At 46.2% G+C, this 15,462-nt stretch overlaps 1 protein-coding gene across 7 annotated transcripts in view; it reads right to left on the bottom strand.

Annotated features, from left to right (window-relative positions):
* Positions 1-15,462, bottom strand: part of TUBGCP3 (tubulin gamma complex component 3) — a 75,736-nt gene that overhangs the window by 25,049 nt on the left and 35,225 nt on the right. For all 7 annotated transcript variants that reach the window (XM_058742301.1, XM_058742318.1, XM_058742343.1 and 4 more), the window contains 5 exons: positions 7,244-7,354; positions 6,627-6,735; positions 4,683-4,872; positions 2,193-2,328; positions 801-869 (listed from right to left, as the gene is read on the bottom strand). In XM_058742301.1, coding sequence (XP_058598284.1) covers positions 801-869; positions 2,193-2,328; positions 4,683-4,872; positions 6,627-6,735; positions 7,244-7,354 — 615 coding nt within the window. The remainder of the gene's footprint in view (positions 1-800; positions 870-2,192; positions 2,329-4,682; positions 4,873-6,626; positions 6,736-7,243; positions 7,355-15,462) is intronic.

Here is a 15,462-nt window from a genome sequence, read left to right as displayed (position 1 = left end):
TGCTGCCCCCAAAGTGCAAGGCAGCCGCGCTAGTGCACCCTGGCAGAGCTGTGACTTACACCCAGAGATGTGGGAACGGCCATGGAGTCACACTCTGCAAGGACCGTCAAGGAGGATTTTCACAGCCAAACTACATTACCTCTTAACAAAATATTTTTCCCAATAACTAAAAGAAACGCATGTTCTCCTTCAGTATTTCAGATATCAAACGACTGACATCACTCCAAAGAATCGTCCTGGTCAAGGAGAACTGACTCCAAGCTGAAGAGAAAGTGGGCACTTAAGGCAGGGCATTTGGGCCGCAGACAGCACGCAGAGGAGCCAGCCTCTCAGTCTGGGAACTCCGGGAGGAACCGGTACTTTGCTCCAAGCAGCACCAGCACCATGGACAGCAGCACCAGCACCATGGACAGCAGCAGCATGGGCTGCTCCTTGGGTCCCAGGGAACACTGAAGGTCAGACTTCACGTCCTAGTCTCTCTCCGTCTGTTCTGAATTCGCTACTGTGGTCTAAGGATTATGGGGTCCAACGAGCACTCCATTTACTACATGACTGCTGAACCCTATCACGGAGCAAAAGGGTATTTGTAGGAATTCATAAAATACTAGAGCATTTCAGCACTCGTTAATGATTATCTAAGCCACACAGAATTGTGGCTTAGGTATTCCTTCAGTGGGTCTGACCAGAGGTCAAGTGATGGCCTTCAGTAGAAGCTCTGAGAGAAGAGAGCTCATTCTGAAACAACAAAACAGCAAGCTGAAGGGCTGCAGCAACCATAAAAAAGCCCAGCATGGCCTTACCGTGGCAATTGGCCCATCGACATGGTAGTCCAGGCTGAAAACGTCCCACCCGGTGTCACCTGGAGAGACCTGGGGACAGAAACAAACACTGCAGGCCTTCCCACCAGTGCTGCACTTAGTGCCAAAGAATCTCTCATCAAAGAAAAGGCAGTAAAATAAAGCCCAATTTTTGAAAAGCATTCAATACTTGTGAGTGTTAGCTATAGGACAGCAGAGATCTGTTTGTCAACCCCTGTACCCTCGGCATTTAAACCATGGGCACAGAGGAGATGCTCTAAGGATACTGTGAAATGAATGGTGTGTTGTGGGGTTTTATTCAATGTTTATTTATTTTATTTTTATTTCTTTAAAGATTTTTTTTTTAAATGTTTATTTTTGACAGAGAGACAAAGCATGAGTGGGGAAGGGGCAGACAGACAGAGAGGGAGACACAGAATCCGAAGCAGGCCCCAGGCTCTGAGCTGTCAGCACAGAGCCTGATGCAGGGCTCAAACCCACAAACTGTGAGATTGTGACATGAGCTGAGATTAAGAGTTGGTCGCTTAACAGACTGAGCCACCCAGGTGCTCTTATAATGTATTTTGAATAAATACCATAAAATCAGTCTAAAATTCGTCACCAGTTTATGACAAGAACTCACTGCCTCAGATGTCCTGAATCCCTTAAAAGTCAACATTTAGGGGTGCCTAGGTGGCTCAGTTGGTTAAGCATCTGACTTTGGCTCAGGTTATGATCTCACGGTTCGTGGGTTCGAGCCCCTCGTCGGACTCTGTGCTGACAGCTCGGAGCCTGGAGCCTGTTCAGATTCTGTGTCTCCCTCTCTCTCTGCCCCTCCCTCACTCGTGCTCTGATTCTCTCTCTGAAAAATGAACAAAAAAAAAAAAAAAAACAAGAGTCAACATTTTAAAAAAGCCAACAAGCCCTACTAATGGTCCTTCATCATAGCTAAGCAAACAGTGTGTGATGTTTCTGACACTCATTCCCCTAAGAAAACTCACCGTCTATCAAACTGAAACTAAATACATCTATTTTTGATGAATATTACTGTTACGTGCCATCCCTGTGCCTCCTGCAACATTACCATTAACAGGAGACAAGATTCACTCCACAACGTGCTACCGAGCGCCGGGCTGAGCGCTGCGTGTTCTCTGTCTGCGGCCCTGTGGGGACTTTGCACAGGGAGCAGACGGAGAAGCCCAGTGCAATTTAGAGATGTGTCCCTTGTTGAAGACCAACGAGCAGCACAGTGCAGGCTCAGGCCAGCCAGCCTTCCGGCAACAACTCCCACCCAGCAGGCTAGACGAGATGCACACCATACACCACACACCAGAACGCTGGCGAGAGTGCTGGCCCGGGGAGCTCACGGCCTGAGCAGAACCAGGGCCACAGTACCTCCAGCAGCCTCACATCCAGTCTCTTGAGGATCTCAGGGCTATCAAACTGGGCGTTGGTGGCTCTGACGGCAGTTTCAAGAATTCCAGTCAAGTTGTGTTGATACAAAGTCGTAGCTGGACGGACAAGTTCTGGTCTTAACAGATTTTGTAAAAATAAAAGATGTTACTTGAATTCTTAAAGAGCTTTGCAAAAACTTAAAATTGTAGAAAGAGTTGAAATTATAAAAACTAAAAAGACAAACCACTACAACATAGAAACAAAAGTTTCACAAAACTAACTGTAAACAGGATTTCACCAAGCCTTTTGGGGAATAAAACATTTCTTTAAATCTCAAAAAAATTCATTTTGATTCTGCTTAAATTGAAAATACTTAACATATGCCATACACATTAACAAATCAAGTTTTCAACTTAAGTCTGGCCTACAGAAACGGGAACTACTGGAATTTTCTGCACAGACCCAATGGGTAGAGAGGTCTTTGTTAAATCAAAACAACTAGATACACAGATGCCATGATTCTAGAAGCTAAAAATTGCCGCGTTATCAGCAAACACTTCTCTGGGGTTACTCATGTCCAGGTTGCTAAACAGAAAGCTAACGTTACCGGGCAAGAACCAGCCAGGTTACCAACACAGCCTGACGGCGAGGGGAAGTGCAGGAAAGGGGCCACCCAGTGCAAACAAGCCGCTGTGTGTGAGCACTAGGTTGGAGTGCACCACCTGAGGGCCACAGCCAACACCCCATGTGACACACAGGACCAGTCGGTACAAGAGCAAATCCTAGGAGTTCCCATCAAAAGGAGAAAAGGGGTTTCTTTCCTTTTTTTCTTTTCTTTGTGTCTATGTGAGAAAATGGATGCTAGCTGAACCTGCTGTGGTCACCATTTCACAACACATGGAATCAAGCCATCGTGCTGTATACCTTACACTCACACAGTGATCTAGGTCAACTATTGCTCAATACACTGAGGGGAAAGCCTGCCCATCACCCCCAGGCGTGCACATAAGCTGTGCGGCTCCAGGTCTTCGTGGCAGCAAAACGTGGGCAGAGACCGATGAAGAGGGAGCATGACATCATCACTCAGAGAAGTCTGAGGCTAGCTGGAGACCAGGGACATCCCCCACTTTAAAGCCACAAACTTCAAACATGTCTTCAAGAAACAAATCTTCTGATTACGAGATGCTCTAAATATCAAAACCGCGCATAAGGCAAACACGTTAAATCAGCCACACGACCTGGTCCGTAGCATGACAGGCACCCCTGCGTTTGGCCTCACCTGTAAACCGCGAGAGCTGCCTTGCCCACCTTGACCTGCACAGCTGCACCCTGGGCCAGCTCCCCCCACATGCTCACGGGAACCCCCATTTAGGCCAATGGCATCTCCCCTCCAAACACTCCTGCCTGCCCATGCTTCCGGCAGGCGCTAGGCTGGAGACCAGGACTGAGCTCACCAGATGCCCCTTCCCTGCTCAGGGTCCAGACGGGACACTTCCACGAGTACGTGTGCTCAGTTCACAATTCACCAACCCCTTCTCAAGCTGACGACACAGTCACCCACCCAGCACAAGCAAGTAGAAGGTCACTGACAGCTATGTGTGCCCTTTCATGCAGAAGATGGGCTCTGGGGCAGAGGAGGGACCGCAGGGGCCTGTGTCTGGACCAGGGGCCTCATTAGAAACGCACGTTCCTGGCCCCACCCCCGAGGGACCAAGCCCCTCTGTGGGCAGGCCCAGGGTTCACCTCAGCCAGCTCCCTCGGCAACTCCGAGGCACAGTGACATCTCAGGACCAGGCCACCAAAACCACCCCTTGATCACACAGGTAAGACTGGAAGGCCACACACTCTTTCAAGTGTTCCAAAGGGAACATCAAAAAGTGCCAATCTCCATTTCTCAGTGCCTGAGTGGACATCACCCGCGCTCTGGCTAGGAGCCTGGCTGCACCCGAGGTCGGTGTGTCTAGAGCCCGGACAGACACCCTGCTGAGGGGCTGGAAGAGTCTCCACGGAGGCCAGGGAGGGACCCACATCTAATTCTGGGACAAAAGGTGCCATGAAAAATGTCACAGAACAAAATGAAAAGAGTAGTAATTTTGTTTTATAGGTTTTTTCCCCCAAGGAACAATTTAAAATTCATAATATGGAAAAAGTTATTTGAAATACACAATTTTTGAACTTGTTTGAAACTGGCACTAAGTGTGATCACACTGCACACACCTCGGACATGGGACTGTCAGTGCCAGGGTGTCCACAAGGCCCACAGGCTTGTGAGAAAGGTACAGAATATGAGAAAACAAACAGACTTCAATGTGACAATCTTGGTTTCATCAAAAAATTTTCCAAAAAAATTTCAGATTTCATCTTACCGATATGTTCTCTAAGAACTCAGCCAATTTCCCCTAATGGCATTTATTCTTTAAAACAAGAACTGTTAAGACTCCTCATGTTGCAATCTACTGTGTATTTAAAAGATCCAAAGAGTGTTCTTACTTGAGCAAGTCCATTAAGTGCCTGATGAAGTCCCCTTGGCCAAGGAGCAGGTAGCGCCTCACAGCCTGCATGTGGTCCAGCAAGCTGTACTTTTTGTTAAGAACGTCCAACAGGTACTTGCTGGTCTCAAAGTAAGCAGCATCGATTTTCCCCCGAAACGCATTCTCCAAATCTGTGAACAAATCTGCAGCTGTAGGGAACAAAACGAGAGCATATACGTACATAATTTGTATTTCAATAAAGATAAAACTACCAGCTCCACGCACAAACGTCACCGCCTACACCCACAAACGGCCCTGGCAACAGACCCAATGGGCCGGGTGCGCAGGAAGGCGAATGAGCCCGAGCCCAAGAAACCCAAGAAACCCAAGAAACCAAAAAGGCCGCCATCTGCTGGACGCACAGTGGACGCCCGAGCTCTGACCTATGAGAGGCCCCAACAACAGTCCGTCCTGTCCTAGACCTGAAGGTCAAGTCACTTTCAACAACACAACTAACTCAACACCTCACGGAGACACTGAGGTGAAGAAGACAGCACAGGGAGGGTCAGTGTTGAACTGCCCGCACGGTCTCAAGAATGAACAAGAAGGTGCCCACAGTGAGCAAGCTCTGGGAACTGCTGGCCTCAGGGTGAAACACAAGAAATGACACACGTTGGCGAGGATGCGAAGAAAAGGGACCCTTGTGCACTGCTGGTGGGAATGCAAACTGGTGCAGCCACTGTGGAAATCAGTGTGGAGGCTCCTCAAAAAGTTAGAAGCAGAACCACCATATGATCAAGCAACTGTACTTGGTATTTCCGCAAAGAAAATGCAAACACTAATTCAAAAAGATACCCGCACCCCCACGCTCACCGCACGTTATTTATGATACACAAGATACTCGGAGCAGCCCGAGTGTCCGTCGACGACTGAACGGTCGAGAGGTGGTGTGCACACACAGTGGGCTATCATTTACCTGGAGAAAGGTTATTCTGCTATTGTGGCAACATGGGCGGACCTGGGAGGGTTACGCTAAGTGAAAGAAGGCAGACACATATACCGTATGGTATCACTTATGTGTGGACTCTAAAGTAGTCAAAGTCAGAGACGCAGGGAGTAGATTGGTGGTTGCAGGGCCGGAGGGGAGGAGAAAGCAGTGAAAGGGTACAAAGTCTGGGTTCTGCAAGCTAGAGTTGCCGGGACGACCATGGAGCGCAGTGCCTATGGCTAACTCCACGGTATCACATATTTACAGCATGTTATCTATACTCGTTTACCACTCTCTATGTTTGATTATTTAGTATTTCATTTCCTTGTACATTTTCATCTTCATACCTAGAGTTTAAGCTCACGAAAGGCACAGTCATTCTCATGAAGAGTAAGTCATGTCATGTCGCCTGTAGCTGACACGGCGAACGGAGTCAGAACGACAACATGAACAGCAAACAGCCAGGAGGGAAAGCTGCACACATCAAGTCGGCCGCACACAAAACACTGTGGAATTACTTCGGTGGGGTGGGCAGCAGATGGGAAAAATGGAAGCGAGGGCAGCAGCGAACAAGGGGACCATAGGACATCTCACACAGGCAGTCATTTCACCCAGCACTTCCCCTGCTAACTTCTGAATAAGCCTCTTTGTGTTACATGTGGCCACCAGTAGAAACATTTTTCCTTTATTTTCTGATTTTGGCATAACTGTCGCTAGATCGTTTTCTTTTTAAAGTAATACAAATTCTAAGAGAGTAAAACAGCTCCACCTAATCCAGTACTTACTGGTGAACTCCACGTAAAAAGAGAAATTCAAACTTTACATAGTAATGTTTTACACACATCACACTAAGTGTGAAGGTATTTCAGATGACAATTCAGAAACTGTCAGTCCTACCGGACGGAAAACACTTCAAGCGACAGCTCTATCGCACCCCCACCACCACCACCACCACCGCCACCACCGCCACCGTACCATCCTGGGGGGAGTCGGCAGACTTGGTCACAGCTATCATCTTTGTAGTGGGTGTCTGGTCATGACAAACCTGGTGCAGGAAATTTATTGATTTTCCGATCAAAAGGACCTAAAAAGGAAAAACATCCTCCAGTTACCATGATGTAAAAATGATTAATCATTCAACTACTATAAATATTCATAAGCAACAAATCTATTATTAATTAAAAATTAAGTAATGGACGGGCACCTGGGTGGCTCAGCTGGTTAAGCTTTTGGCCCAGGTCACGACCTCATGGTTTCATGAGTTCGAACCCCATGTCAGGCTCTGCACTGATTAGGACTCTCTTTCTCTCTCTCTCTCTCCCCCCACCTCCCCCGCTCATGCTGTGTCTGTCGTTTCAAAACAAATAAACTTAAAAAAAATTTTTTTAATTGTTTTTTAATTAAGTAGCAAGGACATCTGGGATAGCATCAAGGGAACTGTAGGAACTGAGAAGACTTATTAACAAACACACATTAATCAGTGTATTCAATCAATACATACTTCTGATCCTAAGATGCGATAGAAGAGTTTTGTCACCTGCTGCCCACATGCAGAATTATGACAGCAGAGACCCAGTCCCCCCCGGCCTCACCTTCCTGGACTGGTCCATCGTAATAAAGGAGGGGATCATCGATCTCCGTAGAGTGTACTTGTCCTGCCACAGCCGGTCCGTCTTGACGGCTGGATCCGAGGCTACGAAAAACTGAAAGCAGAGGCACGGCCAGGTCAGAAGATGACGCTTACAGCAAACCACTCGCTGACAGCCACACCAAGGAAGTCACCCTGAAGGAAAGCTCTCCAGAGACGGGAGACTTACCTTCAGAGTAAAACCGTCTTCAAAAGCATTTTGAGCACTGGGTGTTGTATGGAAACCAATTTGACAATAAATTCCATATTAAAAAAAAAAAAAAAAAGCATTTTGGATACATCCCTCTGTAAATGGAATCACAGACATCCCACTTTTTAAACCGAGTCTAACAACGCAGGCCTTTTCTCGAGGATTCATGATCTTCACTCTGATCACAATCATCACCTCTGCTGTAGCCTCTGCTGTGCTCTGGCTGGGAGGGCTGCCTCATCTACCATAGTGAAAACCTGCGGGTGTCCAGAGGTGTGGTGCGGCGGTCCCTGTGCTCAGCTGTCCCCTCCTGCCCACGTGCAGCCCTCTGCAGGTTCTCCCCTGCGGAGCCCCCGGTCTAGAACACAGAGGTGCCAGAGCTAATGGACCCTGCTCACGGACTGCTGGCTGCAGGCTGACCTGGGCGTGTGGGTGGCCAGCACCTGCCTGCCTGGCGGCACTGCAGGAAGTGCCTTCCCAAGAACCACCCTGCACAGAAGCTTCTCCCCTGTCCACTGTGCTCCTCACTTTTGCTGATCCCACTGCCCAACCTGACCCTGATGTGAGAAAGGGCACGAGGCCACTCTCATGTTTCAGTCCCATGTCCTTTAAGTTTTTTTTTTTAATTTTTTTAAGTTTATTTATTTTTGAGAAAGAAACAGAGCATGGGATGGGGGAGGGGCAGAGAGAGAAGGGGAGACAAAGAATCCCAAGCAGGCTCTGTACTGACAGGATAGAGCCCAACGCAGGGCTTGAACCCACACACTGCAAGATCATGACCTGAGCTGAAGCTGGATGCTTAACTGACCAAGTCCCCAGGTGCCCCTCAGCCCTATGTCCTAAATACGTTTGGGCTTTTATCTCTATAAGCTCAATTTCTAGTAGAACTGCCAAGTCAAAGCAATTTTTAATTTTTAGAGACATGTGAGACTCCCCTTCCCAACCAAACAGGCACGTCCACGGACACTCCCACAAGGAGGATGGCCCCTGTTCAGCATCCTCACTTGTGTTAGACTGTGCTAGTCAGCTGGTGAAGCTGTGGCCACCTGTACTGTTACCATCCTGACACAGGAAGTGGGGCCTGTTTCCGCGATGCTGATGGCCATTTGCTTTTATTCTCCCGTAAACTGTCTTTTCATCTCCTCAACCGTCTACTGACGCTGTCCTTTTCTCATCAACATATGAAAATTCTGTTATATTAGGGAAAATGACCATCTGTGGATGAAGTATTACTAATTTACTTTCTCCAAGTTAACCATTTGGCACCGTTTACAGTATGTTCCATGTTTTCACTTTGTTCCACTTCTGTTGTGTAGATGGATGTCTTCCTTTATGGAAGAAGACTTTCTTGTCTTCCTACGATCTTCCCACTCCTAGATTACGGACAATTTTCTCTTACTATTCCTGACATGTTATTTTTATTACTTACATTTTTTCATCCGTCTAGAATTTACCTTGGATATGATGTCGGGGCTAGTGTTTCCTTCTGGAGCATCCTCCCTCTACTGGCTGAGCTAGCACCTTTTATTTAATATGCTATCCTTTTCTCTGAGCTAAAATGCCTCATCAGAAGCTGTCATGATAATTGTATCGATAGATCAGAAAAGGGGAAAGGCGACTAGATCAAGAGATGGACGAGGTATGTGGTAACATCTTTACTTCCCAGCCTCCAACGGTGACCAGTGGCTTTGTGTTTTATCATCATGAACACGGACTTAAGTGCATCTATGTTTCAGTCCATTAGAGTTATTACCCTCACTGGCACTCCACCACGTTTTCCATTCTGGGATGATGGGAGCCCCTTCAAGCTGGCTGCTGAGTCCTGTAGACTCGACCTGAGGTGTCTTCCTTGCTTCTGGTGTGGAAGATGTGCCAGGCTCACCTTACTCCTTTCTCCTCTAGACCTAGAATCAGCCACTCCTCCAGGGAGGAGAGAAATGGCCCTCAGTACTTAGTAGTATCTTAACACGGAAGCCGGACGGTTTGAGACGCAGCACTGGCCACGTTAAACGTGACAACCTGGCTCCCCCGTGGAACCGTAAGATCCACTTAAGTCATAACACACTTCTCTAGTGATTCTTACACAAGTTCTAAATCACCAACAGGTGAACAAGGCACAACCCAGACTAAGGAAAGTGTGTCCACAGAAACAAAATAGATTTAAAGAATTTTAAAAATATTTTTAGTAATTATATGCCAATGCAAAGTTGATGGTTTCCAGGCAAAACATAAAAAACAAAGAGAGAAAGAGAAAACTTGAAATGAGAAATGTAAAATGCTATCACTATGGCACAGAACCTACTCAACTTTAAAATAAGATACCATTCTTGGGGTGCCTGGGTGGCTCAGTTGGTTCAGCGTCTGACTCTCGATTGAAATCGAGTCAGTTAGTGAGTTCGAGCCCCACTGAGAACATGGAGCCTGCTTGGGATTCTCTCTCTCTCTTCCTCTCTCTCTCTGCACCTTCTCCACTCACACACGCATGTGCTCTCTCTTGCTCTCTCTCTCAAAATAAAAACTTAAAAAAAACAAGGTATCATTCTATGTTATTCTAGACCACAGAAAAATATACAGAACATTTATTTTATGGATCTAGTATAACACTAGCAAAACCTGACAAAAATAATACCAAAATTAGAAACTATAGGCTAATTCCATTTGTAAACATAGATGAAAAAATACAAATAAAATACCATCGTTGCATTACTGGAATAAGGTACTTTTGGTCAGGGCACACCATACTCCCAATACACTTCAAAAAAAATTTTTTTTAAGTTTATTTTTGAGAGAGAGAGAGACAGCGAGAGCAATCGAGCACATGCGCGAGAATGGGGATGAACAGAGACAGAGGGAGACAGAATCCGAAGCAGGCTCCAGGCTCCAAGCTGTCGGCACAAGCCCGACGCGGGGCTCAAACTCACGGACCGCGAGATCATGACCTGAGCCGAAGTCGGATGCTTAACCAACTGAGCCACAGGCGCCCCTGAATACACTCCCAAAGATAAGAGAATGTATAACAAAGTATAAAATAGTATCAGGTAGTCATTAAAAATAAAGTTCATTCTTAATTATTACGAACTCTTCTGGGAATTTGATGAAAAGTACAGATCTTCTTTCCACAAAATAACACTATTATGTGCTATTCAGGAGTTTCAGAGATCATGCTTTATGAAGCCCTGGGTAGAGAAGAATAAAATTTAACAGCACAAAATTTTCATTACTAAATAACCCCCACTGTATTGGTGAAGCAGGAATGCAAAGTAGTGTGTTTTAGAAATACAGTGAATGAAGGTTGAAATTTAATTATTTCAAATTAAAACAAAAGTAAAAGTAAAGTTTACAAAATACTACGCATGTACCATATCTGATAGACACATTGAAAAATACACAAGAATATACTATAAAAAATATACACAAAAATATTAGCAGGTTATCTGTTCATGACAGGATTACTAATAAATTTTCTCCTCTGTTTATATGCTCAAAAATTTTTAATTATTCAAACATTTTTAAATCAGAAAAAATATCATTCAAAAGAATTGAGTAATTAAGACCAATGAGAGAACATATGATACCAGCAAAGAAAACTGTGCAGTAACATCACCTTCTCATAGCAACCAACAAAAAAAGATTTGTTTTCTGTTCACAGAAATCTACTCCTGAGGGTAAATATTTAAGAGAACAAAATTCTTAATGATGCTAAGGCCTTATTCCATCCCTCTTAAGTCAGGGCTAGATGACAGCCATATATAAGGAGGGACCTGAATAAATGTCAACATGTTTATAACCATGTGGATGAGACCAAGTTTCTTATCTTTACGTACAAACTAGTATTTACTGATCTTTGTATTTTTAGATTTGATTTCTATCCTCTAATTTTAAACACATAACTAATGACTGCTTTGAGGGATAACAGGTCCCACAATCCTGAAGCGATTATCACATTAAGAGATACTTAAATCACCCAACAGAAACTTGAAAACTGTCACGAGCCCACCAGGAGTCATGCAAAAGGTCGCCCAATCACCGCGCTAGGACCGCCCCATAGCCCCCCACTCAGCAGAGAGGGGCTGGTGTAAATTCTGCTGTTACCAGTTATTCACTTAAACGGAAGAGCTAGTCCCACAAACAACGCACTAATTCGTCCTGACAGATGGAGTGCAGCCAGCTTTGTATCAGTATGTAAGACGATTTAATTTAAAAGATAAAAAGCTCGGACAATTCAGTCATCTTTAGAAATTAGGAAAGCATCACTTCATCTGAGGGCAGAGTAGGGTGCAATCACTCTCCCGGCAAACACTGAGAGGAGTAGGTCCATCCTGGCATTTAATTAAGCCTCTGAAAAACATATAGTTACAGAGGAAAAAAACCAAGGTCAGAACATAATTGCTTGTATTTCACTGATGCATTTTCCACTCAAGGTTCTTTACTTTTCACCATGTGTCAAACACAGAAAGAACGGAGAAAAAAATATAATTGTACCATGATTTCTCATTAACTGTTGGACAAATGCCAAGGCCTCCCTACTAAAAACAGAAATGAAGAGGGTAATTTTCTTAGCAAGCAACGTAGCTTCTAAGAAACAGCCATTATTATACAAAGACCCCAACCCCAAGTGGCAATAGGCAGGCAGCCCCCCAGAGCCCCTGCGCACCCCCCCCAGAGCCCCTGTGCCCCCCAGAACCTCTGTGCCCCCCAGAGCCCCTGTGGCCCCCCCAGAACCTCTGCACCCCCCCCCAAAGCCCCTGTGGCCCCCCTAGAGCCCCTGTGGTCCCCTCCACCCCCCGCCCCTGCGGCCCACCACACCCAGGAAGCCATACGGGCTCCGCACAGGGAACCAGAAAGGTCTCGCACACGGTAGGCAGGAAAATCCCAGCACGTCAGGGGTGAGGCTGGAAGTGCCAAAATGCTAACATGATCTTACATGGTACACTTTTAAATTCAGTAATTCTTAGCAAAAATATACAAGAAACAGAACAAGAGAGCTGAAGGCACCCACAGATATTCCCAACAGCAGTCACCACATTATCTCCAGTTCCACCGACCTTCCAGTTCAAGGACATAGATTTTTAGAGCATTTAAAAAAATTTTTTTTTCAAATTTACTCATTTTTTTGAGACACAGAACAGAGTGTGAGCAGGGGAGGGGCAGAGAGAGAAGGAGACAGAATCCAAGGCAGTCTCCAGACTCTGGGCTGTCAGCATAGAGCCTGATGTGGAGCTCGAACTCACTGACCGCGAGATCATGACCTGAGCCAAAGTCGGGCACTCAACCGACCGAGCCACCCAGGAGCCCTGAGTGTTTTTACAGCATTTAAGTAAACATGTGAAGTCTGGAAATTTTCGGATTCTGAAAGCAAGAAAGCTTACATTTACCTTTTCCTTCCGTGTTTGCTCCCAGATGAAGTCCCTCACCCTTTGAAAAGAATTTTCCAAAAGGCAAAAAATAAAAACAAAGTAGATTAACGTTGAACTACTGGAATAATTTGTTCACCTCAATCACTCAGGGCAGAAAACCCATGTGAACTACTGAAACATGAAAACCCCACGTTTTCATTGTACTGATTTGTAACCAAATAAAACTACAAACTTCCCCCAAGTGTTGAAAGTACTTAATCACTTACAAAATCTGTAAATTTTTCAAGTGCTCCAACATTTGTCTACCTTTCCATTTCATAACAGAACACAAAACACAAAACACAGTTCCTGCTGGTTGGGCCAAAGGGTCCTATCTTTTTAGAACAATTCACAGTAAAATCCCAACTGGTAGGCCCAGAGGCAGTCTTGAATGATTCCATACCAGAGACAGCCAAGCTCAGAGGCTACCTGGGCCTCTAACTCATTCTTGGGTTGCAAATCAGCCAAGCCCAGAGGTAGCTAAGGCAGGACACTGACCACTGCCCAGCAGCAGGAGAGACAGACAAGCCTTTCCAGGGAAAACCTCAGAAAACGTGGAAGGAGCTTCCGGGAAGGACAAACTCGAGCTCTGAATAGCCATCAACAGACAGTAGGACCCCCTGCAATCAGTCAGAGCCTAATGCAGGACAGTCACTGAGCAGTGGACAGCTGGGTCAGAGAGAGAAGGGCCAAGAGCAGGGAAGGTTCTGATCCCACCCCTGACTGGCATCCCCACCCGTCCTGAGGCAGGAGAACTGGAGCTTCAAGTACAAGCTCACACCTACGTTGACTCTACAGAAAACTAGCTCCTGTCCACATTCTAGGGGCCAGGTCACGACTTTTCTTGTAGGTTTTGTTCTAACTGGAGGTTTCCTGACCTGGGGTCCACGGGCCCAGAAGGCAGAAGGGTCTGTAAACGTGGAAGGGAAGGGAATTACACTTTATTGGCACTAACTTCTATCTGAAATTTAACTCTTCCTTCCATCACAAATGCAAACAACAAGCCACAGTACCTGTGACTTTGTCACCAAAAGAAATCACATATTCTCACATGACCTGTTCAAGTGGGTGCACAGATCCAAAACGGCCACTAACCCTTCTTACTGAACGTGTCAATAAAGACATACATCTGTTACCGCATCGCTTATCTAATAGGAAGTCTGGAAACACTACATAAACACACTTCTTTACCAGGGAATTTTTCTGGTGCGCATTTACTCTTCTTAATTGACGATTACGCTTTCCCTCCCCCTCACAGAAAACCCCCTGACAGACTACTGTACGGACGAGAGCTAGTGTGGACTAAGAAGGCCCTCTGCTCTCGCCTCCCTCTCCTCACCTCAGCCCCTCCGACACACTCCATCTCTGTCCCACTCCAGTCAGGCTGGGGCTGCAGAGAATCACAGGACAGGCCCCCAGGGTCTCGGGCTTCACTGGGCCTCCGAAACATCCTCATGCCCAAGTCACAGTCCACGTCACACCTCCTTACGAGGTTCCCAGAGGGCAGCCAAAGGGACTGGAGACTGCAAATGGCCAGGCCTGGTGACGGGTAATCAAGGACCTCCTTACAACCAGCACTGAGGCAGAATCAAGGCTCAGCAAGGGAGGAAAGTTAAATCTTAGGAGCCAGACATGGCTGGCACCCCTTCGCATAATACAGTCACCATTTTAATCATTTTAGAGCGTGAATTCAGCACTTTAACGTTATCCACTACAAGGCTGTGCACCCGCCATCACCATCAAATTCCAGAACACCCTCGGCATTTATTTGCAGGAACACCATACCCATCAGGCAATGACCTCCCCACCCCTCTCTCCCCAACCCCTGACAGCACTAACCTTTCCACCTCTGTGACTTGGCCTATCCTGCACATTTCACATAAATGAAATCCTACAACACGTGAGCTTTTGTGTCTGGCTTATGTCTCTCAGCCTAAGGCTTTTAATATTCATCCATGCTGTAGCATGCATCAAAATTTCACTCCTTCTTGGGGCTGAATATTCTATTCTGTCACTTGGATAGACCACCCATTAGGTAACAGACACCGGCACTGCTCCCACCTCTTGACCATCCTGATAATGAATGAGGTTTCTGTGACAATCACGTACAAGTTCTACGTGAACGTGTGTCCTCACCTCTCTTGGGCACACACCTGGAACCGCTGGGGGTGCGTGTAACTTTCCGAGAAGCTGCCAGCCCTGTCCCTGAGTGGCCGCACCGCCGTGTCCCCACCAGCACTGTATCAGGGTTCCAAGGTGGCCAAGTCTCCACCGGCACTTGTTATGCTCTGGCCTCTGCTCTGCTCCAATGAGATCCCCATGAGTGTGGTATGACAGCCCCCTGTGGTTTCCACTCATACTTCCCTGATGACTAACGTTGAGACTCTTTTCCGGTGCTCACTGGCCACTGGTAGACCTCCTTTGGTAAAACCTGAGTACCCTGCTTATTTTTCAATTGCAGTGTTTGTCTTTTTGGTCCCGAGTTGTGATAATTCTTTATATGTTCTGGATACTAGACCCTTACCGCATATATGATTTGCAAACACATTCTCCCATTCTGTGAGTTTTTCTTTTGTT

Source organism: Neofelis nebulosa, chromosome 1 (assembly GCF_028018385.1).
Source record: "Neofelis nebulosa isolate mNeoNeb1 chromosome 1, mNeoNeb1.pri, whole genome shotgun sequence".
Taxonomy (NCBI): Eukaryota; Metazoa; Chordata; class Mammalia; order Carnivora; family Felidae; genus Neofelis; species Neofelis nebulosa.
The sequence above is the reverse complement of the archived record's forward strand: the minus strand, read 5'-3'. Positions and strand labels throughout refer to the sequence as shown.